The sequence below is a fragment of the Zonotrichia albicollis genome, chromosome 15, assembly GCF_047830755.1.
Source record: "Zonotrichia albicollis isolate bZonAlb1 chromosome 15, bZonAlb1.hap1, whole genome shotgun sequence".
Classification (NCBI taxonomy): domain Eukaryota; kingdom Metazoa; phylum Chordata; class Aves; order Passeriformes; family Passerellidae; genus Zonotrichia; species Zonotrichia albicollis.
The window spans coordinates 14,639,011-14,665,167 of NC_133833.1; the positions used below are offsets into that span (position 1 = coordinate 14,639,011).

The 26,157-nt window shown below is 40.0% G+C and overlaps 1 protein-coding gene across 1 annotated transcript in view; it reads left to right on the top strand.

Moving 5' to 3' along the window:
• Positions 1-26,157, top strand: part of DOCK2 (dedicator of cytokinesis 2) — a 160,775-nt gene that overhangs the window by 103,229 nt on the left and 31,389 nt on the right. Inside the window, exons 30-33 of the mRNA XM_074552037.1 lie at positions 11,348-11,426; positions 19,466-19,566; positions 19,665-19,723; positions 20,972-21,120. Of these exons, the coding sequence (XP_074408138.1) occupies positions 11,348-11,426; positions 19,466-19,566; positions 19,665-19,723; positions 20,972-21,120 (388 nt within the window). The remainder of the gene's footprint in view (positions 1-11,347; positions 11,427-19,465; positions 19,567-19,664; positions 19,724-20,971; positions 21,121-26,157) is intronic.

A 26,157-nucleotide genomic window follows, 5' to 3' on the forward strand; every position in this document is an offset into this window, starting at 1 on the left:
TTGTATGTGCACTTTATTCCACTCATGACACTTAGATATTGGCTATTAACTTATTAAAAGCAGTAATTCCTAAGTACATGGCATTTGTGGGGAAATGCTTGGCTGGTTTAGGCAATACCATATAGTCTGTTTATCTTCCAGCTGTTCATAATTTTAATTTAGAGAGATATAATTTCTCCCAGGAAATTCATGTACTTTATTGTCAACATGAAGTGCATGGGGAGTGAGATTCACTGAGTAAAAGGAACAGTTAGCAGGGTTAGCAACTACAGGGAAAGTGTTCACATCCCTTCCCTTGTGCTCTGGGCTTTGAAATGGTAATTCCTCACAGGGAGTCTGAAAGAATTTGATCTTATCATAATTAGTGCCTAGGATCAGTTTGGTTGGTGTCAGGTCTGCAGTGGCTTAGTGAGCACTTTGATTGTTTGCATGTCCATTTGGGCTGGTTTTTTGAGCCTGGCCCACATTATTTTAAGGTACTTAAAAATAAATGGAAACAGGGTTTCACCAGCATATTTCAAGGTCAGATTCTACTCTCTGAAAAAAGTCCTGCAAGATAACACTGAAGAGTATTTTCTAACACCAGTAGTTTGGCTTTTTCTAAAATCTGTTTTCATTACCTGTGTATCTGAGTGTTTTCAGACATCTGTCAGAGTCAAGTCTTCCCCAGTGCTTTTTAAGTCTAACTTGAAAGGTTTAGCACTGCAGGTATTTGGCAAAAGAGCTGGAATTGTTGTCAATTTTCTTTCATTATACATACTAAAAATAGCTGCTTTCTTGCTGATGAACTGCTTTGGAACAGCCTCCAGACGTGGCTCTCATGGAGCTCACCCTTGGAGCTCTGTTATTAATTCAGGCAGAGCTCCCTGTGCCTCCACATCAGTGTCACCTGCAGCCCCAGGCACTGAGCATCCTCTGCCTGCCAGGGCTGGGCTCTCTCAGGTCTCTGCTCCTGGCCAGGCAGCAAAGGGAGCCAGGAGAAATTCCTCCTTGGTGCCCAGAGAGGGACTGCAGGGACTTCTGTTGAGAGAGGACAGTAGGGATTCCAGGCCTGGGTTTTGTTGGGGTTTTTTTTGTGTTTTTCTATTCATAGATGATCAGAGAATGGCTCTGTGGCTCCTGAAAAACTTGTTTTCCACTTATGAATGCATGGTCCTAGACACAACCTTGGACATCAGCATTCAAGGCCAGGTTGGACAGAGCTTGGAGAGCAGCCTGCCTCAAGGGAAGGTGTCCCTGCCATGGCAGGGGGTGGAATGAAATTAATTTTAACGCCCCTCCAACCCAAACCACTCTGGGATTCAATGAACTCAAGCTGAAAGGGAGAAAAACCTCAAATAATTAAAATATTTGAGCTCTTTCTCGTCTTTCATTTATCTGTTGGTGGGAATAAAACTTATATATTTAAAAAACAAACAAACAAACAACTCATACCAACCCCCAAATGAATAGTTTAGGTTAGTTTTACCCTGGAAGCTGACTCATTTATGTATCTAAGGTTGGATGACAGTGTTATGGTTTATTTTGTGCAAATAAGGCAGAATTTATAAGGCTGATCTGCTGCATACAAGTAACTCTTTTCTTTGATCTTGTTTTCCTCTACAACTTTTGACTGATTTAAACATTTTCTTATAGAAATGCTGTTGTTTTCATAAGGGCTTGAATTTTCAGGGGAGCAGAATACATTTATACACAGGCTTATGGCATCTTGCAGAACTTTGTAATTTTAATGTATGAAAACATATTTTAAGCAACAAGTATAAATGTCTAACAAAAATATTCTTTTATGCACAGTTACAGAAAAGGGTAAACAACATGTGCAAAGGCTATTATAACATGTGCAAACAAATGTCACTGTTTAGTCATTGATTTAATTGTGTACAGTCATAGGATGTGTCCTTGGACAGTTTGGCTTTGTTATGAGACTAAAAATGTCCTTGTTGAAATGCAATTTACATGTTAATATAAAGTTCCTTTCAGAGGGAAATTTTTTTATTGTTGTTTCCCATGCTGAGGTATTTGGTACATAATGCCTCAGTTTTCTCAAATTTGTATCTCCTGTCCATTTGTCATGGTTTGATGCTGGCACAATGTCAGTGCCCCCATGAAAATATATTCTCCCTAGTGGTTGCTGTGAGATGGGATCAGAAATAGAGTAAAGCAGGCTCCAATTCAGGAATAAAGGAAAGAACTTTATTAACTTGCTATATGAAAAAAAAGAACACCTAGGACTCAGAATGAAAACCTTCCAGAAACACTCCTCCTCCCCCCAGTTTCCACCACATGAATTAGAACTTCTGATTCTCAATCCAGTTACCATACTTTAGATAATTGATTTTCAGTTCATCACCACCCTTCAGATAATCAATTCTCAGTTGATTAAGAGAGGAGTCCCTCTTGTACCCTAGGCTTCCCCAGGAAACACAGTTGAGACTTCTTGTGTATCCATGTCACACGTGGCACTGCCTGGAGAACATCTGCCATCGTGACATCTTCCTTCCATGCCCAGTGCTGTCACAACTGCACATGGACCAGGGCTGCTTCTGGGTTCCCCTTTTAAGGATGCTTTGCCAAAGTTCCAGAAAAGTTTCTCACTTTTAGGACCCCAAATTCACCCCCTGGGGCTCAGGGGTCTTGAGAACAGAGACCTTTGTCAAACCATGACACCATTAAATCCAGCTTCTTCTGTTTCCTCAGTCTCTACAAAAGTCAGTGTTTGTAATCAGAGAAATGGCATTAAACAGTCCTGAGGCAGGGGTGCTGCAGGTGAGAGCAGAGGCAGCAGTTTTGCTTTCCCTGTGGGCCGTGCTTTGCTCCCGTGGAGAATTTCCCTTCCGGCTGGGGCTGATCCCCCTATGCCCTGCTGGCAGCTCCCAGCCTGGCACCGAGTCACTGCCCCTGCCTGTGCCCATGTCACCCTGCCTTGCCATCACCTGCATGCTCCTAGCACAAAGATGCTTATTCTGCACCAGCTCTGTGTGTTGCTGGTTGTTCTCTGTGTCCTGGAATTATCTGCTTACCAGGAATTAAACACATCATTATGTGCTGGCTGCAGCAGATCCTCTGCTCAGCAAGGGAGGCAGCTGCCCATGGTGGTCATGGAACAGAGTGGGTGCCTGGCGGGTTTAACTGCAGTCATTTATTTAATCTTTTATCTGAATATCTGAATGCAGAGAGAAAACGTGCAGGGAGATGTCCCATTCCCACTCCCAATGCTGTGTCTCATCTTTCCTGATATCAGCTGCTGGGATGCTCACACTCCCAGACTAAGAGCTCTCTGAGCTAAAAGAAAAGTCCTCAGTGGAGAGAATAACTGAACACAAAACAAAAAACCCAAAAACCAACAAAAAAACCACCCCTATCTCTCTATCTCTCTATCTCTCTATCTCTCTATCTCTCTATCTCTCTATCTCTCTATCTCTCTATCTCTCTATCTCTCTATCTCTCTATCTCTCTATCTCTCTATCTCTCTATCTCATCTCTATATCTCTATATTATATAATAATATATAATAATTCTATAATAGAAAATATATATTGTAATGATAATATATAATATATCTATTATATATATATATGTATGTATTTATATATATCTTGGTAATTTGATGTTCTCAGGAAGTCAGTGAAATAAACTGTTACTTTCCTACATACAGCTTCCACTTGCAGATAGAAACCCCTAAGGTTCTTTGCTATGTGGTATATATCCTGCTATAAAATGTTTTCAAGTATTTTAATTTTAATAAAACATCTGGGGATTAAGACAACGAGGAGTATTTTGCCCTCTGTAGAATATATGTGCAAATGAGTAAAAGACATTGAAGAGATTACCCACACAAACTGTTCGTTGTCACTGCAGAAAAGACTAAAAATTCAATACTCATGATTTTCATTAGTTCTAAGTGCAACTGAGCAATCCTTCTGCGTTCCCGATTCTAAGTAACTTTGACCAGAATTCATCTAATTAGAATTAAAGGAAATAAAATATATGCAATTTCCTTGTATTTAGCATTATTTTGAAGAGTTAATTTCTTTTTTTTTTTTTTTTTTTTTTTTACCAGAAGCATCACAAAATAACCCTGCTGGTGTATTATGTATTTGCTGCATAATCATCTCTTTTAAAATTCATAGTCTGCTGCTTCAATGCAATGAAAATCAGTGGAAGAACTGAGAAATAACTTTGCAATATCAACTCAAACCTCTTTCAAAAGTGAAGGCTGTGGGAGTTAATTACTGTGTGACATCCTGACACAACCATGTTAAGACATTGCATTTCATCTTTAAGAACAGGGTTTCAGCTTTGTGTCTGATTCCCATTCTTGATTAGCACTAAAGACAGCATGTGATTGTTAATTTTTTCATTAATTCAGAATATTTCTGCTATGCAAAAAATTGTCTGGAATGCACAGAAAAGCAGAGGAGACAGAAGTGAGGAGGAAGTCACAATATAAGCAAAATTAGTGAAAGTAATGAAGTACTGAGAGCTCTCAAGCTGATTTACTTCAAGCCTATTCTGGCAGCTCCTTGTAGACTTCATTTTCAAGCCATGAAGTTCCTTAAAGCATTCAAAACATCCCATTTCCAGGAGTTTGGCATGAAATGTGCACCTAATATGCAGACTTGAAAATCTATTTTGGCTCCTAAATGAGAGCACACCAGTGTTTAAAGCATGTTTTGGGTAGGTGCTGAAGGAAAGGCCACATACAAAGAGCCTGTTGAAGGCCCTCACATGGAAACTTGGCTTTTCTGGCACAAAACCACTGCACATTCCTGCCTTCCTCTGGGAGTTCATTGTGCTGCTGTCAGAGTGACTCTGACACATTACAGCATGCAGTGTTCTGGATGCTTGGCATTGCTGTTTAATGCACATTTTCTAATAACGCTAATAAGGAAAACCATGATGTATAATTGAGACAAGCCCCAGTATTATCATTGAGGCAGGAGCAGCTGGGGCACAGCCATTTTGAAGCTGTTGCTTTCTGACCATGTTGTTTAGTTACAGTCTAGGTGTACATTGGGAAAGAATTTAGGAATATGGCAGTTGCTCTAGCATTAGAATTCAATATGAATGATTCAAGAAATTATTCTTCAGTCTGTAGCGAAGCCAAGTTGACACAAGGGAGAAATATGATGAAATTATTCCCCTTTCTTTGAGCCACTGGCCATATTTTTCCAGTTACCATGGAAGTGGATTTCTTCCCAAGTGTTGCCATTATTGTGCTCCTCATAATTAGGTTTCATGTAGCCACAAGGTTTTTAAATATTCCTTCCATCCTGCACTACCCTTCATTTCTAAATTAATGATTGCTAAGTTATTAGGAGATAATTTCTGCTGTTGCTTTGTGGGGATTTTTGTTATTTCACCTGTAGTACCTTTGTGGTTTGGTCTCTCCTGTCACACTGATTGCTTGTCTGGTCTCTCTTCTGTGTATTTTGTACCTTCCAGCTTTATTTTATAGTTGCCATTCACTGTTCCAGTCCTTGACAATGATCAGCATTGGGGTTTGGGTCTGACCCACACTTTGAATCTTCTCATTCTGTAACATGCCTTCTTCTGCATGTTCTGTACACAGCAAGGAAGAGAAAAGGTGACAGAAGCCCACAGAGAATAATTTGACTTCAGCTGCTTTTCCCTGGTGTTTCCCTTATGCTACAATACCCATCAGGTGTCTTCTGCACAACATTTTAGGAGGATGATAGTAAGAACTTGATATAAATTATGGATGAGCATTATTTTGCCTCTGTTATTCCCTGCTCCACTCCTCATAGAATTGGCCAAACTTTTTCTATCCAAACTCAGGAAAGATCTTTAAAAATAATAGTCAGTACATCCTCCAGGGTTTGCAAGAACTTCCCTTGTATTCCTCATCTGTTCAAACAGAGGATTCACTGATGAAAATCCTGAATGATCAGTTTTGGGGATTAAAAAACATTGCAGTTAGTATAACTCCTTCTGGTTTGGATTTTGGACCAAACTCTCTGAAGAAAAAGCACTTTGGGTTTGTGGAAAGAAGTTCTGAATTTTAAAAACTATCCAATCCATGCCTTCACTGGCTTTCAGATGTGACTTGAAAATCCCATAAATGCCATCATTTTAATGATTGCTTCGAATAAGTTTTCACAACACAGAAAATAGGCTCTTTTAAACTTTATTTTTCTGTGTCTGATTATCCAGTAGAAGTTTGTACTTGATTCATTTTTTTCACCTGTCATTCCATCAGTGCAGTCACAGTGAGGAGCCACAGCAAGCAGGAGCTGGAGCTGATGCTCATAAATTCCTGAGTGAATTCATTCAGCCTTCACCTCAGCATCTGGGTTACTCAGCTCAGAGCTGAGGCAGTGAACTCCCAGATTTTAGAGTCATGAGAACCTCAAAAGACATTGAAAAGCATCTCACTGCTTTAAAAGAATTCACCTGAAGAGTCTGAGGAAAGGGCTGCTCATTATTTTGGAAATGTTTCTGCACTGGATCTGATTTATGTACTTTTCCCAAAATTATTTTGTGGACACAGAAATATTCTTTCTTTGGAACAAGGTGCAGGAAAAGGCCAGATTTTGCAATGCCACCTGAGAACAGTCAATGTGAATTTAAGGTTTTGTTTGTTTGGGGTTTTTGGGGGGTCTGTCTGTTTCTTTTATTAAATTCTTTCTTTGTTTTATATTGCAAAAAGCTGATGTAACAATTCTAACTAGCTTGCTAAAAATAACTTGGAGTTGCAGATCTGAATTTTAGGTTTATTCCTATTTACACTTCAAAAGCAAGGACAACATGCAGACCTATTTTACTGTTAGACAAAATCATCGTCTTCTGAGGAATAGCCTTGAAATGCTATTTTGATTAATATGTTGTTTATGAATACAGAATTCTTTCCTTGGTCCATCTCAACCCCTCTGTTTTATTTTGAGGGAGAATCAGCTTGAAATCAAATTTTTGTCTTAGGGTGACATGAATTTTCAGCTTTTTCTACCTTAAATAATTTCTCTGTGTCACTTAAGGTACTGTTCTCCCCTGTTTAGAACAGACATCTGTGTGTGTGAAATTGAGTACAGCAGCACAGGTTTCTATTCTTTGGGCTCTCTTTCCAGCCAAAAGTTTTAACAAATATCTCTGACAATACAATAAAGTAAAGCAGGAGCAGCAGGAAATTCAGAGAGAGAGAGGAAACAGGAGCAGTTGAACCATGACAATTTTGTTGCTGTCCTAAGCCAAAACCCTGCATTTTTATTCCCAGGTTTAGCCCAGAGACTCTGGACTTTGAAGATCTTCCATAAATCTTCAGGCCCAAGAGTTTTATATGAGCTGTACATTAGAAGCATCAATCCTCATAAACTCAGGAAGTATCATTGAAGTTATTGTGGCTAAAGGAATTTCAGCAGTTTTAGATCACAATTATTTAAACTGATGAGAAATTAATTCTGTTGTGACTGTAGAAATTTTATTGTTTCATTAAAATTAATTGAAAATGTGACAGTTTAATTTATGTCTTTAAAACTTAGTGTTTGAAATTATATTTTCTTCTTTTTTTTCATCAAAATCTCACATTATTTTACAAGTACCATTATTTTCATACTTGTGGCTACTTAACTAATGCCCCATTGTGGTGAAAATGGAGACTGAGGCAGGACAGTGAAATCATTGAGGCCTTGGCAGGAGGCAGGAATAGCATTCAAACCTTCTGCCTAAGTGACTCCCAGTGACAGGAATAGATCCACCCTTTAGGCAAAACACAAATGAATGAAAATATTTGCAACTTGACAGCCTGGAAATATTGCATGCTCCCTGAAAATGTGTCCTTCCTGTCTGTCAGATAAAAATATTTGTGAGAGTGAAAGGGATATTTACAGAAGACAGCTTACATCTAATGATACTGTATAGAAACTTGTAAATATTTTTAGTACTTTCCATGATTTCTACTTGACATTAAATACCTCAGTATTTCTTAGGTGTCCTTGAGGGTTTTTTATATGGCTAAAAGTAAAACCTAAAAAAGCTCTTCACAAAAATTTTTGTTACACCCAGTAATATGTCCATACTAGGAAATAGATTTCCACTAATAAATTTCCTGTGTGTTTAAAGTATGATTATTTCTACTCCATCTTGCATGATATTTCTCTTTAAAGAGTAAAGTACTGAGAAATGTGGGATTTTTTTTATTGCAAGAGAAGCTTTTTAGTACCAGATTATACCAGAGTCTGCCTAAACTGGATATTTAGGTGATGTGGTTTGCCATGGTGTTGGAGCAGTGTGGAAATGCACAGAATATGGGAATTATAAAAGCCTCAGAAATGGAAGACACCCCCTCCTGCTCCAGCCAAAAACTCTGAGTGAAGGGAAATGCTCTCCCTGAGCAGCTGGAGCTCAAGAACTTGCTTATGTGAGTTGGCAAGAAATAAACTTTGTAAATCCAAGGGTCTAGAGCAATGCAAAAAACTGAACACTAAAAAGGCCTTGACCTAAAATTTCTGTTCAGAAGAAGAATAATGATGATGATGAAACAGAATAACCTGTCTTGATTCTGCCAAGCTGTGTGGGGTTTTGTGCTGCCTAAAATAAATCACTCTTCTAGAATCCCCTTTTTTGCAGCATCTTAAACTGTTAGTGTCAAGTATCAGGCAGCTTGGAGGAGATAAATGTCCCCTTGTGAGTGGAGCTTTAGAGAAGAATGTGTTTATTTGCTTGTGGGCAGTGTGGGACACTGTAGCAGTCATATTTTCTGAAAAATGCCTTTGCCCAGGATTTTTCTCCTTGGAAGCTGAGAGGCCTCTGAGATAAAGGAAAACAATTCTTATCTCATTTGCTTCTCCTGTGTTTTGCTCCTTTGGAATGTGTTTGGAGATTGTTTACCCACAGGTGATTGTTCCATTGCATTCTGCTGTGAATTATTTTGAGTCATTGGCCAATCAGGACCAAGCTGTGTTGGCACTCTGGAAAGAGTCAGAGTTTTCATTATTATCTTTTTAGCCTTCTGGAAGTATCCTTTCTGTATTCTTTAGTATAGTTTAGTTTACTATTCTTTAATATAATATATTATCATAAAGTAATATTAGCCTTCTGAGAACATGGAGTCAGATTCATTCCTTCCTCCATCTGGGGGCATCCCAAATCCAATAGGACAGCTCCCAGCAGGAATCCCATTTAGGAGTTGGTCACATAAAGGTGGCAGAGCTTGGGAGGTGGCACTGGGGGCATAGGGCAGCCCTGTGAGGGAACACAAGGTGTTCAGCAGAGCAGTGACAGCCTGCAAGGGCAGCACTGAGCACAATTAAATTTCTGGAACTGGAGGAGATTTGATGCCACTTGGCTTGTCACAAACCAGCCCCTTAATTCAGCTGGCAAGATTAGCTGAGCCAGTCTGGAGGATGGGATTAGAGAATGCCCTGGACCATGGGGAGGAAGCTCAGCTGTGTGTGTGAGGTGATGTGGGAGTGACACAGCACCACCAGAGATCTGTTCCCTCCCCCTGCCACAGCTCCTGCAGTGTCCCTCTGGTCTCCTTAACAAAAAGGACTTGGCAAGATATGAGAATGTGCATAATTACTGAATTTCCTTGATCCCATCAGCAATGCAGGGGAATGCTACACAGATGGAGATATTCTTCTGTAGGTTTTTCACAAAGAACATTTTCCTCACCTCCAACAGAGGATCTCACTCCATCCAGTCACTGCTCTAATGAAGCAGGGAGGTCCTGTGGGTGGTTGCTCAGTGGTTACATGGGATTCCCTGCAGTAAGCTTGCCAAAAAGCTGAACTTCTGCTTTACCTCCCTCATTAAGAAACTGAATTTAGACCTTCTGATTTATCTCGTTTTTGTGATGAGACTAAAACTCCTTTCTCTGTTTCTCCAGTGGCTCATAGAGGGCTGCCAGGGGAGCAGTGCAACAGCAGAGCTTGTTTGCTGTGTTCCACCAGCCCCCAGTGACCAATGGCATTTAATGGTGTTCCCTTCAGTTTAGTCTTTGATGTGTCTGATCACTTCTGAGCCAGTGTAAAATCCAGGCATTTGCAGCACCCTGTACCAATGAGCTGCAGAGTTAACACAGAACCTGGCTTTGTTTGAGTGCACACTCTGGTTGTTTTCAGGGCTCTCTGGTGCTTCCCTGGGAGCACTCAGTCTCTCATCTCCACATTACTTTGGATTTTATAGGTCCTGTCAGCTCCCTCCTGTGTCACACTGTCCCTGACTGAGGGTCATTTCTGTGTCATAATTATTTGTGTGTTTTCTTCTCTCTTCTTTCTTTTTCTATTTGTTTATCCTTTTGAGATGGGACACCAAAAACACCACAGAGAACCCAGCACAAGGACACAGCATTCCTTGGACAGTAACATATGGATATCCTGTGGTTTCTTAATCTTTTGCTGATAATCCTAATTATTGAATTATTGCTTTCTCTGATGTTGCTAATCACTGAGATGGTGGGGATTTCTGGACCTGGCTGTTGTAATATTAGATTTTTTCCTGACTGGGAGTATCTAGTTGACAGCCAATCATTATATTTGAACAATTAGGATTGGTTTTCCCTTGTGTTCACTGTTTTGTTTGCCCTTACAGTGTTTTCCATAGAAATATTTCCACTTATTAGCATTAAAAAAATTGCCTATGAAGCAGAGGCAAATGATCACTTTCAGTCAATTTCCAATTTTGAAAACAACTGAATTATTAAAATAAACTTTATAAATATTTAAAGATATAATTGATTTTTGTTTTACAAATGTCCCATGCTGGGAAGTCAGAAATTAGCTTTACAAACATGACTTAATCATATTGCATTAATCAAGAGCTTAAATAGGTGCTGCTTTTCAGGCTGCAGGGGTAATGTTCATGTTCTTACTCTTGGAAGGAGTAACTGTACAATATTTCGAATGTGAATTTTCACTTTTTGGAATATTTTTATAATCTACCTGGGGAGGAAGGTGGCCAGAGGTGTTGTCCTGCCCTCCCTACCTGTAAGAAAACTGAGAAGCTGGATTTTATATCTTTGAAGTGCAGCTCCTAAGCAATGATGTGAGCACAGGAGCTGTTTCAGACTGAGAGGAGGTGATGCCACCCTTGTGAGCCACATGGGTTTGGCACAAGGTGACACTGGATTTGAAAGAATTGCTCTGTTTTCTCAGTAGTGCAGCAGAGGAAACAAAATTCTGTTGTCTAACTTTTCCAGCAGAGGTGGAGAAAGCTTTTTGACAATTGTGTAATTTTTAATGGGTAACATGATAAATCCTGTGCCACTGTCCAGATTGTCACCTGCTGTGCTCAGTGCCAAATGTGCTGCCACCAGTACCACACACAGTGGGTATGGATTGCCAGAGGTTACATTCATTTATCTCTATCACTGCTTTGTTTGTTTTTTTAGAGTCTTCTTGAGAGCCATCAACAAATTTGCAGAGACCATGAACCAGAAATTTTTGGAGAACATGAATTTTGAAGTCCAAGTAAGTATTTGGGGTTTTTAGCTGAGCCAAAGCAGCATGTGCACAACTCCAGAGCCCCTCCTGGTGCTGTGCCAGTATCAGTTTCAGACTGATATTTACAGTTTCAGATGGGCTGTGAATTTGGGTGGGGCAGGACTGGACCACCTTCCATGTGACATCAGAGCTGGGCTTTGATTATTTATGATAAGGCACCAAACCACGGAATTTTCTTCTGTAACTCTGCTCAGGACTGGCAAGCAGAAAACTTTTTTTTCTTAGTTAGCCAAGTGAATTCAGCAAGTCAATCTCAGATGTAACACATGGAGTTTTTACAATGTCAGTGCTGTGGATGTGGGACAGAAAGAGCTTAACTTTGCTGATTCCTAAAGTATTTAGCACTTAGAATTTATTTTTAACTTGTAGTCTTCCCTGGCAAGTCTGTCTTCATCTATTTGTTTGTATTAGTTCTTTCTGTAATCATTATTAATTAGCATTACTTGGACTTTTTTGGTTTGTTCAATGTCATTCTGTGCAACTGAACTGTTTCATTATGCATTTTAGCATGTTTGGCTTCCTTTAGATAAAAATGAAAATGCCTGTAGTTTTCACATTCATTAAATTGGTATTAAAATGTAAATACACTTTTAGATTCAGGGTTTGTCACTAAGTGCTGCCTGATCATGGTGTGTGAAGTTATTCTGTTTCACCCTTTATGTAAAGTTCAGGGCTTTATATTTCATGGTTCATCTCACAGCTCTCAATCTGTTTTTAATGATTCCACTTGTGCTAAAAACTGTTTGGGAATTGGTCTCTTGGTCCTCAGCACAAAACCCCTTGGTCCCAAATAGCTGCAGAGGAGCCACAGAAGTGATTAAACAGGAAGAGTTTGAAATACTCTAGTAGTGAACAGAAAGGTGAAAGATTCACACTCAGTTACAGTGGCCCCAAGTAGGAAATGTAGAGCTTTTCCCTGCTTTATTTCACTAAAAATGTTTTACCTTCAAAATGTGTGATTATACAAATGTATATATATATATGATGTTAATTAAGATTTTTGAATCACAATGAAAGATGTTTCTTCCAACAAGCTTAAAATATATATTTTTAGTGAATATCCCTGTTGGAAACTGTCAGGCCCTTGACATATTTATGATATAATCTGTCCTAGGCTCTGTCAGTTTATTAACAAGCAGTTTATAAATTATTGTTTCTGTAGTACTTGATCAACTTTACTGCATAATTTGTCAGTAAGTTTTAAAAGCAGATAACAAAGGCCTGAAAGACATCATCATGTGCAGGATACCAAAATCACACAGACGATAAAGACTGGACCTGTCACAGCTTTATTAAGGTGTGCACTGCCTTTTTAAACATGAAAGCAGCAGTTTGATCTGGAGCCTTTATTTCAGCTCCTCCTGTGGCAATTCTGTGCCTCCCAAAGGGTTATCAAACAACCAGGGATGTTGTGGTTCAACACTGCACCTTGCAGTTCAAGGAGATGCATTAATGCTCTTTTATTCATGACTTGTCAAATATCTGGAGGCTCTGAGTAAGGTAAACAATGTTACAATAAATAAGAGGTGGCCTGTAAAGCATTGTAATACCCTTATAGTCCTCATAAAAGACTTTAAAGTACAAATCAAGGTGTTACCTTCATTTTCTTTCACGAATAAAAGTCTGCAAACCTTCTGAGAGTTCCCTAAATACACTTATTCAAAAAGTTGCTACTGGACTTTAAAAGGTCTGAATAGTGCAAAGCACATTGTCTAATATCCTTAATTATAAATTTAAATTTGATTTCCCACAGAATATGTTTTTTATTAATATATCTTAACAGTAAGCAAACCTGAGCAGTGGCTAACTCAAAGTAAATGAGAAACTCCTGTACTTTATAAAATAGTTCACCTTACAGTACAGCTACTATGTAGCTGTATTTCTATTTTTATTTACATTCCTATTAAAAAAAAAAAAAAAGAGAGAATGAGACAAGAAAACTTCCTTTCTCTATTTTGATTTGAGAGAAATTTTGGAAGAGTGTAACTTTGATGTTTGTTAAGAGATCCCCATCTCAGGCAGCCCCACACATCCCAACCCTCAGTGGGGTTTGGGGCAGGTCCCTGAGCCCACTGCAGGAGGAGCTGAGTGTGCTGGGGAGAATGGAGATGCAAATCAGTCAGAGTGTTATTTAAAATAAAAATATGCCTTGTTTACACCTTTGTAAACAACTGCATGATTTTTACTGTTTGCAGGATGGTGTTCTCAGATCAGATTATTAAGAGTTGGAGCAAAGTCTTAATTAAAAGGAAAATTTGAAAAGCTGTTTAAAGCACAGGGAAACAGATCTGAGGATTTTCACTTGGCTGGGTGGCTGCATGGCAATAAACAGCAGACAACCAAAGCAAACAAAGCAAGTCAGCTGTGAAGCAGTTGAGCATCTAAGAAAGTGTGATTTAAATCTAGAGAGATGCAAAGAGGAAATTTTTTGCTACTCTAGTTGAGCTTGTTAAATGGAGGAAAAAAAAGTTTCCTGGCCTCTTTCTTGTTTGCAAAGTAAATTGCTTTCTTCATTTGTTATGTGATTCAGGTAGAAGGGAAAGAGGTGTTACCATTTAGGGCCATTTAGGGCAAAGATGTGCTCTGTCTGACCAAGAGTGGGTCCGGTCCTTCAGTTTAGACCTTAGCATTGCCTTAAAGCCAGAGGTTCAGTGCTGAGGCTGTTGGATAGAGAGAAAAATCCCAAAACCCTGGCCAGCACAGCAGTGAAGGGCTGTTAAATTTCCTGCCTTAGCACAGTTATCCCTCAGATCCACCCTCCCCTTTTGACAGGGAGCCCTTCCCCAACCCCAGAGCTCTGACATTGGTTGTCATTGCACTGGGCAGGCAGCAAGGGCCACAATGGGCCTTTGGCTTGGGGATCTTTGTGTTTGGAGGTAAAAAAATCAGCTGATATCTGAGGTTTTGTGCCTGCTGGCTGGGGGGTGGTTCTCCTTGGTTTGTATTCTTTTCTGGGTTTGTGCACAGAGTGCACAAGGGGTGGATTCAGTACATCAGTGACACTCAGAGGTCGTGTGCTACAGAGATTCTCCTGTGTCAGCATGCAACAAAACCTAACACAACAAAAGCAGGTCTGCCTGGAGGGCTTCTGTTATGGAATATTTACTGTTGTGCTGATAAAACAAAGCTGTTAGCTCCAGAGGAAATCATTTTACAGGAGAGAATAGAGTGAAATTTCATTAAGTGATTGACCAAAAATAAACCATGAAGTAGGAGTGAAGGAGAGCTCCCAATATTCATGGTGCCTACAGTACAAACAGGGACAGAATCTTGCATAATGCATGACTCTGCATTCTTCTGTACAGAACATAAACTGGAACATGAGGATTTAATGCACAGAAATCTGGAGTTTTCAGCAGGAATTATTGGAGTAGGTAAAAGCCCTCAATATTTAGCAGTTTCTATTCTATTCATGTCCCTGGATTTGAAACAAGTTATTTTCTTGTATTTATGTTAGCTATAAAGAGGTTATGTTAAATATTGAAACAGGTTCTCTACAAAGGCAGGGAATATTTTCTCACTCCAGGATTCTGAAGAATGAATTCAGCTGTTGACCTGTCTGAAGCAGTTTAGCAGCTCCTGCCTTGGCAAATGGAGCTGGAGCAGCTGAGCTGGCAGGTGTCCTTCCAGGTACAGAAGAGCTTGGAAGGACAACTCTGAAGGCTTGCAACTGTTGAAAGTATTCTAGCTTCAGACTCTGTATCCATGTCTTGGTTTGAACAGCCAGGTGTCTGTTAAGGAAGGCAGGAGCCTCCCCTGAAATGGAAAATGCAAACCCCCTCCCTCTGAATTGGTATAATTTTGAAATAAGGGAGCTCTCAGGCAAAGATATAGGAGCAGGAATAACAGTTCTTTGTTAGGGAAGAAAATAAAAAATAAGATAGTGCAGTAATACAAACCAACACTTCCAAGAGTGAGAGCAGTCCCTGCCCCCTGTGTGTCAGGGGGTGTCCCAGCCCCATCCATGGGGGCTCAGCCCTCCTGCAGTGCCAGCTGTGGCTCTGCTGCAGCAGGGATCCTGCACAAGGGGGGAGTTTTCCTCTGCAGCTCCAGGGCTGCTGCAGATGGGCCTGGGCTCCCTCTGGCCATGCAGGGCAGCAGAAAGCTGCTCCTCTGGCAATGCAGGGGGCAAAGGCTGCTGTGCTGTGCCAGGCTCAGATTGGATCCAGGTAGGAATGCTTGGCTCCTCCCCTGGGCGGAGCATCTCCCCATGGGATGCTGGGATTGGATCAGCCCTGCAGGGACACTCAGTGGCCATGGACAGCAGAGATCTCCTGGAGGGAGGGTTGGCTGGGAGAGAGAGAAAGAAAAAACTGCCCATGGACAGCAGAGAACTGCCCCAGCTCTGACAGATGGGAATAGGATACACAGCCCCATTTTCAACCTAAGACAATTCACGGAGGGAATATAAGGAGATACATTGATGGCATACAGGAAAAAAAGCAAGCAGTTCTAAGGTTAGACTTTCCCTTGAAGACCATGACAGTCAATGTCTTATTGCTCATTTGACTGCTTTGTTGCATTTCATGTCAAAAATCGGATCAGTGTGATTGCAAATTGCTTATTTTTCTCTTTTCCATCTTTTTATTTGTTTGTTCCCAATATTGTTTAAAATAATATTCCCCAGGATTCTCTTAGCTGATTGCAGATCTGTTTCAGGCAGTGTCTGCACACTGGTGCCCCCAGCCAGAACCAAGTTATGCAGTTTTATGAGGATTTGTTGTGGGCTGCCTTTGATGTTTCCTTTCCTCTGGAGGTGGGGAGTGCTGGTGGTGTAGGGCTCATTATCAGCTTTTCTGGGAAAGACAAAGGAAATTCAGCCATTGGCATAACATCCAGACTTAAAAGACATTGCAATGTTGGAATTTCTGCTGCTTTGTATCAGGAACAGCTCTTTAGGGATTTGCCAATTTCAGATGAGAAGATTGGGCACCGTGTCCAGACTCCACTTTGCAGCTGGGCTTTTGCAGGGCAGCAGAACAACTACACCACCAAAAGATGTAAATTCTGGATTTAGGGTGCAGGAGTTGAGATGGGCTCTTCAAAAGAGGCTTAACAAAGAAACAAAAATCTTAAAAAGTGTGGAATATATTTTTGAAGAAGTGTTCCCTGAAGGTCACCCTGGTGTCTTTGGTTTAATTGTAACAAAAACTGTGATTTTCTGTACTTATGCAATACATTCATGGCATCCTCAACAGCTGTCTGAGAAGATGCCATCTGTGGTAAATAGGACAATTCCAGGACATTTTTGTTTTTGTTGGCAGCTGATGTCATTGCAGGGTGTTACCCTATCCAGGACAGAGCATTTTCACTCTGCTGTTCCTGTCACCTCCTGGCTCCATCACCTTTGCTTTGGAGTCTTTCTCTGCCCAGGAAGGGCTTCCATGCAGGAGGGAACACACCTGCCCTGTGACCATCCCACCCTTGGTGCCGCTGGATTCCAGGGAGGCTTTTGAGCAGAATTCCCTCAGGAATGTCCCTGCCTGGAGATGGCAGGGTGTGACACCCCGGGGCAGGGCAGGGTGACCAAACCCAAACCATTTTGTTGTGCTCACACAGCTGCTTAGAGCCTCTGCTCTGGAAATGCAGTTATTGATTCCTGCTCCTCCCTCCCTCCCTCCATTAGCACTACATTTACAGGGCATTAGAAAGGATTATAATTCTATATCTGTGCTGGTAGAGCGATTGTAATTCATATATTAATCACCTATGCTACAGAATTCTATTATAAAAGGCATAATCCAAAATCTAATGTCAGTCTGAGTTGAAAGAAAATGCTTATTTTTGTGTTTTCCTACCCTTCTTGCATGAGCTATGCTCCATTAATAACTCAGCAGTAATGAAATGTATTTCAACAAACACAATTCACAAACAGAATTGTGCAGCTTATTTTTTGTGGTAAAAACCCCAAAATCAAAACCCTCAGGGCATTACAAATACAAAGGGGGAATGTGCACACTGCAAAAATCTATGTATGACAGTGACAGACATTGCAGAAACAGTGCAGAGGTTGATAGGGAATGAAACCATTGGGAAATTTAGCTAGAACTAACTATACTGGAAATATGGAAGTGTTATATTTTTATATGTTATATATCATACTTTGCATTTGAAAATTATCAAATTACAGAGTTTGAAGTTCATATTTGATCCTTCCACCAGCAAATGTCAGTGTTCAGAGGTGTGTGAAGGAGACGACTGCAGCCTTTACTCCTGGATGATTTTTTAGGATAACTAACAAATCTCATCTTCATGATAAGGCTGGAAATTTCCTGCTGAATTAATTCCACCTTTTCCAATTTGACAGATGTTCAAAACACCTTGGAATGTTATTATGGGGTTAAGAAAAAACAAAACGTGTCTCATAAGAATAATTTTGGCATTTTAAAAATCTGTTTCCATATTATTTTACTTCAGAGAGAGACTACTTTATCTCATAGAGTTTTAAAGTTACTTTTGGTGCTTAAATCTTGTGAGCCCTTAATTTGAATATGCAATTGAAAGGGAAAGGAACCCATTTTTCAGCCATTTTGGGGTACTCTGGGGATGGAAGGAAAAGTTTTTTATAAATAAGGAGATTGAGTCAGTAGTGTGTGCCTCTGACAAAGGTGGCACTGAACTTGGACCTATTAAATGAAATAAGAGACCATTTGGGAATAAGCCTTCATTTTCTGCCCCACAATCTAGAACAATTGGAGGAATTTTCCATTTCAGTGCTATAATTGACACATACACAGAGTGCACTCCCTGCACATCAATAAACACAACTTCTCAAGGGGCTGAGAACTCCACACTGGCCAAAATAACCTCTTAAAATATTTGGTGAGACAGTAAAACAGGCCTTTCAGGGCACAAACAGCATTTGTGCTGCAGAGCTGGGCTGGTGTGTGCAGGACATCAGCTCTGCTGGGCACAGCCTCCAAGGGAGGGAGAAATCAACAGCGGGAGTACCCTCAAATTACAGAGGACATCTGAGAATTGTATTTATTATGGGAAATGTCTGTGGTTCTGCGTGTGGGATCTGGTTTTCCTGGTTATTTGCACACCGGAGAGTTCCAGGTTAAAAAAGGCAGAGGCCACTAAAGTTTTTGATGTAATATTTTCTTTCCAGGCTGTTTGTGTGGGTTCCCAGCCCAGGCTTGTATTGCACCACACAAAATGAAGATCTCTGTCCCGTGTTTTGTTCCATCCTTTGAACCACCACTGAATATATTCCCCATTGCCTTCTGCTCTCTCACTGAGTCCTACCACTGGTTTTAGCTACAGCTGCATTTTTAAGTGTTTAAAGCTGCTGCTGACTGCCTAAAAGCTTCTGAAAATTGTATTTCCTTCCTTAAATTTGTGTTTCCTAGGGAAGTTTCTCTTTTCCCTTTCTAGTGTGAGAAGTGCCTGTTTTTAATTGTCTGTAGAACAAATAGTTTGCTTTCAGGAGTGAAGGGTTGTGCACTGTAAGCACTGAGGCTTTTTGTCTACTTCAAGTACAGCCTCAGTACTATCAGCTGTTATTTAGGGATGTATTTTGTCCTTCTTTCATGTGGAGAGCTCTTCACAAATTACACTGGAATTTCATAGAAACGGCTGTTGAATTAGTATCTGAAGAGGAGGCAGGAGATGCCTTTTGAAGTGGTGCTCAAATGCAGTGTAATTACATAGGTGCCTTAGCTCCAGTTTGCTAAGCTCCACCAGCACGTAACATGTTCCCCCAGTCCTGCTTTGGTTCAGGGTTTAATATTGTTGGCCAATGAATCTCATGTGAATCTTTTTTTTAGCAATATTTATTCAGCTGCTCTGTTATTAAGAGCAAATGTGTAGTAGTGGTTATTAAAATTCATCTTTCTTGCTTTTCTGCTAATTGCATAGTACTAATGATGTACATCTCTGCATAATATAAAAATATCATATTGCTTCCATCGTTTGGTTTCATAAATTATTCTGCATTATGCATCATTTAATGTTATTCCTGCTTTCCTCAAAATTATTATAATTTCCTTATATTCAATTTACAGCTGTGGAACAACTATTTTCATTTGGCTGTGGCTTTTATTACCCAAGATTCACTACAGCTAGAAAATTTTTCCCATGCAAAATACAACAAAATCCAGAACAAGTAAGTAAAGTATACCCTTTAGCTTATATCTTTAATTTTCTGGTAAAATGATAAAAAAGATAATGATAAAAATATCTTTCATATTCCTTTCCTCCCAGATATGGAGATATGAGACGTTTAATTGGCTTTGCTATCCGTGACATGTGGTACAAACTTGGTGAGTAGCAAACTGAGCTTCGCTGCAACTGAATCTGTCACATAATGTTTGTTCCATTGAAAAATATCTGACATGAAGTGCTTTTGTAAATATTTCTGCTATTTGAACTTAAAATATGTTTTCACTCGTGTGATTAAGCCAACATGAGATACAGTTGGACCACTGCCAGGGTTGTATTTAAAAGAGAACTCAAAACCTTCTCTCAGATTTCAAGCAGGACTGAAATCAGACATTATTTTGCAGGATTAAGACTGGATGAATTTTCCCTGAGAGGGTTACTGCTCAGCCTGAACCTATGATTCTGCAAATTAGGAGACTCAGATTTGGAATCTGCTTGGATTGAAATTCCAAAAAATTTTTACATTTGTCATCCAGCCAGGTTCTGCTGCTCCTCCTTTGAGAGTTTCTCATTAACTCCTTTGGGATCATTTCTTATTAACTGAGCTTAGGTAGAATATTCATTATATCTGGCAAAATTTTGGTGTGGCATTCACACTGACAATTCTCATGGTGCACACCTGGGAGGAACATCAGCCTCAGGCACTCCTTAGAGTGGAACAAGTCTCAGCTGTGTTTTTGAGAAGGTTTTTGTCTCCTCACAAGGTTCAGGCAGCACTGACACTCTCACAGCTCCTGGGTTTGCTGCTCTGTTCCATTTACCAGGGCAGAGTTTGAGCCATGCCTGGGGCCTGGCTGAGGTCTGCACATTTAGGTGTTTGTTATAGCTGATGTAACCCAGATAATTCAGTGTGGGCTTAGCAGCTGAGTTCTGCTAAGCTGAGTTCTGTTTCTGATTTTGGTGCATTGGTTGGTGATTCATTGTTGCAATGTCTAATTTAATGTTCAATGTCTAAAAGTCAGTCATGGTTTTCTCCTTCATGGAAAGGTTACTCCACGTTACTGTGCCCTGATGGTAGAATTTGGGAGGTTCTTAGGGTAATTTATTACTTTCTACTCTACATTTATAAGGATATGTTAAAAACTTTTATAATTGAGTTCTTCACTGAAAATATCAACTCCTGTGGCATTCCTGCTTATTCCTGGCACTGCATTCTGGCACCTTCGAAGGAGACAGTGTCCATTCACATGCCCCAAGATACTGAGAAGAAATGAAGAGAAGTGACTGAGCTATAAGACTTGACCAACACAGATAGATTCAACACTACTTTAAATGATTGCAGCTCCTAGATGTCTTCCTAAAAATATGCAGTTTGCTCTTCAAATATTCAATTTTTGGTTTTGTTTCAGGCCAGAATAAAATCTGCTTTATCCCGGGGATGGTTGGGCCCATCTTGGAAATGACTCTTATTCCAGAAGTCGAGCTGCGAAAAGCCACGATCCCAATTTTCTTTGACATGATGCTGTGTGAATATCAGAGAACAGGAGAATTCAAAAAGGTAATTAAAAATGCTCTGTGTGAAAATGCATTTAAATGTCATGTGCTCAGTATTTCTGGTACATGTTTGTCAAGTGAGCTTTTCTGTTTACACAAAGCCAAATTCCAGATATTAAGAACCAAAGAAACAGCAAGAGCAGGATCTCCAGAGTGACTTAGCTTGACTTAGGCAAAAGTTGTTGCATTGACAACAAGAAATGGATGGAATAGCAAAGAAGGTCCCAGAGAGATCTCAGGATCTTAATCCAAATTTTCAGGATTTTATTGGAAAGGGTTCTGAACAGCGAGACTTACATTGAAGTCAGCTCTTCATTAAGTAGGAGATAGAATTAAATGACCTCTAGGGATCTTCTATAATCTAAATATTTCCTTATACCCCCTCCCTGTGACATAGATATTGGTAAGCCAAACCTTCCAGATTTTAATATCTGACAGGAGTAGCAGTGAATAGTTAATTATATGTTATCAGATTTATCAGGAAACTGTACCTTTTAAAATGTTTATTGTGAGGAAAAAAATTACTGTGGAGAACTGAAATTCCTGGAGTGTTTTTGGCAGTCACTTTGAAAAGTAAAAAGGATTTTTAAGTCACTGCACTGAAATATTTTTGATTGATGGAATAGAACTGGGGATGGTGGGGCAGGGCACTGGGGATTGTAATCTAAATTTCCTGCCACTGCTTGCTGCGTCTGCCTGGGCAGTGGAATATCCATCCTTGCCTGACATCTCCATTCTCCTCAAGCTCTTTGGACAGGCAATCACCTTGTTCTGTGTTTGCACACTGCCTCCCACAGTAAATTATAAACTGGATATTCAGCTCTGCAGTTACACAAATAATTAATTCAGAGCAGTCTGTGTAAGGGAAAATGACAAACAAAAAGGCATCATTTTAGACACATGTAAATATAAATATCTTGTATACCCAGCTATGTTTAATACTTTAAATCGTTTGGGGCATTTCTGTGTCAATGAAGTGTGGAACAAATGAGCAGATGGAATTTCCATTTTGGTCTGTATTCCACAGTGCAAAGCTTTTGGTTCAAGGCCAAGATTAAAAACCACTTTGTTTCTGTGCATCTGTTCCCTCTGTGTCCTGATAGTCCTATATTTGCCTTCTTAAAAATGTTTTCCTGCTCGTGGCTTATGCCTCATCTCCTGGGAGGGACACAGAGATCTGTGCAGCCCAGGAATCCTGAAAAGCCATCCCTCATCTGCCTGATGAACAGCAGCAGCAGCCTGGGAGCCTGGCAGAGAGAGGCCAGGCCCTCCAGTGCCCACTGAATCACTTATCCTGCCATAAAAAGAAGTTTCAGGTGGTATTTTACAGTGCCAAGGAACAAGGACATTGGGTTTATTGCAGCTTAAGGAAAAGGGAGAGTTTTCATCAGATGGTGCAAAAACTATTTCATAATTGAGCAGCTGGGTCTCATTGGGCTCTAATGTTCTGCTTTAGGAATTGTGATCATTTGCTCACCAAGAATCATGGGGTTTATCCTCTCCTTTGCTAAGGGTGAGGTAATTAAGATAAAAAACTTGTCTCTGTAAGTTTAGCTATTCTGGTAAGATTTTTAAAATGCGTATTTTAAAGGAAAGGCACATTAGGTTCTATGTTTTAAAATTATTACCACCTTAATTTAAAGGAGCAAATAAGTAATAAGAGTGGATAGTTACTGGGCGCACAAACACATAAACTCCAGGTTTTAGTAGTGGGCAATTTTCATTTGCAAATTGACATTTAGTAGTATAAAGGATGTTTTTTTAAAGCTTTAGTATAAAATTTTGCGAATGACAACATGTTATTTCAAGAGTGCCTGGGGCACTCAGGAGCCCAGAATGACATTCACTTAAAACATAATTTTGTGGAACTTTAAAAATAAATAATTTATTTCTAATCTAATCTTCTCTAATGAGAGAAGAGGGATAAAAAGCACAAACAGAAAGATCTTTATGAGCTGAGCCTGTACCAGCACAGGAACCAGAGCTTGCCTGGTACCTCCAACATGATTTAATAACCTTTCCCAAAAATCCTGTCTGTGTCAACATCCCTGGTGCTGTGCTGGGACAGGGCTCTGTTCTGGGGGCACAGGGGGCGTGCTGGGGCTGGGGGCTGTGTCCTGCTCTATGCACACAACATGCAGGCAGGAAGGGTATAAAGTCATTTAAATTTATCCAGCAAGAATTTTATTTTCTTTTATTTAGCTGTTTCTAGGAAATCATCTAATCCCAGAGAAAAAAAAAAATTCCATCTGTGGTTATCTCAAGAATGAATTGCTCTACAAATGCATTTAATGGTTTGGAATCTGTATGTAGGTGTAGGACAGAGTAAGACATTTTCTTGCAATCCTTTCTTCTACTTTGCACATGTATTTTCCATTCAGCCAGAGCAGTGTTACATAAGCTCGTAATTTTAACTCTAATTGAAGATGTAGAGAGGGAGCCATTAATATCTCCTAATTTTAGCTATGGAGGCTCTGCCTATCATGAGCTCAGAGAGCTGGGAATCTTGGAAAGCCAATTTATTAATCTCTCATGTCTGTGGATAGACTCAGTCCTCTAAATGTGTTCCTTTCTCCTTCAAATAAAAAGAGAAGCTCATTGCTTATGTGAGACAAGCTCATTGCTCATGTGTTAAAAAAGTCCCACTCTCCAAATGCTGATAGCCCACCCTTCCTTTCCTTGAAAGATCAGGTTGTGCATTTGATTGAGACTTCCCAAAGGAAGGCACATCATCAAGAGACCCTGTCCTGCTTCTTCTAACTGTGATCTGAGCCAGGAGTTAGAAAATGCTTGCTTAAAGAAACAAATAAACAAACAAACAAGGAAAATTAGCTCTTTGCAGAGTAAATGAAAATATCATTTAGATAAACATGGATTTGAGTTACATTGAGGATTTAACTTGGCTTAGGAAAGATTAATTCATCTGTGTTTATATTTTTGCTCAAATAAATCATTCTGTTTGTGTTTAGCATTTGCAGTTTAGTATCTCTCGTGGGTTCTGCCAACTGCTGGAGCCATCTGGGGAAGTTTTGTGTGTTTGCTTTCCTTCCTGGCTGCTGTGGGACCGTGTCAGAAATCAGTGCTGGCTGCTGCTGTGTGCTTGGGTTTCCAGGCTCATTGTTAGAGGACAAACATTGACTCCAGGGCAGTGTCCTGCTGTTCTGAGCTCCCACGGGGGACTGAGGGGGTGACTGAGGTGTCCTCAGCACAGGAGATTCCTGTCCTGTCCTCTGGCACAGGACATTCACCTGCAAGCAGCTATACTTCTGTCTCTCAGCTCTCAAAATCTTCTCATGATTAAGGTTTCAGAGGGATGAGAGATCAGCAGCAGGGCTGAGTTTGTACAGCCTGGTGCTTCAGAGAGATCCATGGACATGTTCTCCAAGGAGAGATTCCCTGGATCTATTAGAGAAGCAGGAGGGTATAAAGCTAAATTGGTGCCAGTGACAATTAGGCACACTCTGTTTAAGTGAGAGGAGAAAAACATTTTCCAGAGCGTAATGTTGGCACAGAAACTTTAAAACTTTATAATTCTGCCAACTTTTTCATTTGGTCCAAGTAACTGATGTTTTCATTTCTTGCAGGTTGTTGAGAAAATGCAGGAAAGATGCTTAGGAAAAGCTTTTTTGTTCAGACCCAGAAATGTGAAATTATTGCCTCTTTGAGAAGTAATCAATTCTCTACCTGCTGAATAAGTACTAGGAAGGATTTAAGAGCTAGATTTAACTGCTGCTTGACCTGCACTATATTCACAGATTTGTCTTACTGCAGTAAACCCACAGAAAATGGCTGGATTGGATGTTTTTGCTCAATATTTCCTTGTCCTGAAATTGCCATGCACCTGTGTTACCCACATTAAATACTAATACACATCCTGCTTGTGCATAAAAATGAACTCAGAGCCCTTTAAACTTCTATTTCAACCAGAATGAGACAGAGCATTTTAATTTTTTTTCTGTTAAGCTATTTTTCAATGATAGCTCTTTATTCTCTAATATTAGTATAGAATCTACTGTTCAACAGGCAGTCTTTCATTTGTATTCATATTACAGAGAAAGAATTAATATCAGAGCAGCAAAACCTGCAAGTAACAAAGTGGTGGAGATGGCGCCTTCCTCCCTGCCCCTTTCCAGAGCAGAGGGTACCTGCACTGCCACAGCTCTGGGCCCACATTTTGTTCTTGGTGTGAGCACTGGAGATTTTGGCTGCTCCAGATGCTGTTTCAAAGCTCATTGAAAGAAGCAGAAGCCACTTCAGCTTGTGCCTCAAGAGCAGTTTTGAAGAATCAGGGTGGCCAATAGATCCGGGTTGGACACTGGAGGAAAGAAGGGAAAGTTTGTCCTTTGTTCTTGAAAAATGATGAATCATTTTTCTGGGTGAAGAGTTTGAATCATGACCTACTTGAAGGAAGTACAGCTAGTAACATATTTTCCTTTAGAATGTCATGTTCTTTAAAACTGAAGAAATTCCAAAAACACTTCTGAAAAGATGCATGACCTGCCTGGTGCTCTAAGAGGAAGGGCTGTTTTCCTCTGTGTAGCCCTGGCTTTGTTTCTTCAGCTCAGAGCTGAATGTTTTGATGAGGATATATTGAAATAAGGTAAAATATTTGGCATTGCAGTTATCTGAAAAAAACATATCTGAAATACTACAGTAATTCTCTGTATCATGAGAGGCTTCCAGTTCTCTGATGGGATGATCTGGATCCCAGCCTGCCAAAGCTCTCAATTACACAGAAACACTCCAGGGAGAAACAGAATTATTCATGTACTGACAATTGTGTGAAATTTTGTATCAAAGAAAAACGTGAAAACTTGCTGCATTAGCGCAGTAATGAATTCTGTCATTTTTACAGTGGTTTTAATAATTAGATCTATGCAAAGCAACTGAGCTTTATTTCAATGTAGGTCTCCACTAATGCTCTCCGTGTGCCTCTTGATGTGTTAATGACTTGTCAAGAACCCTGAGGTAGATCTTTCCTGCCTTCTGAGCAGGGAACAGTTGTTTGCACGAGGACAAGGACTGTCTGTAGCTGCCACAG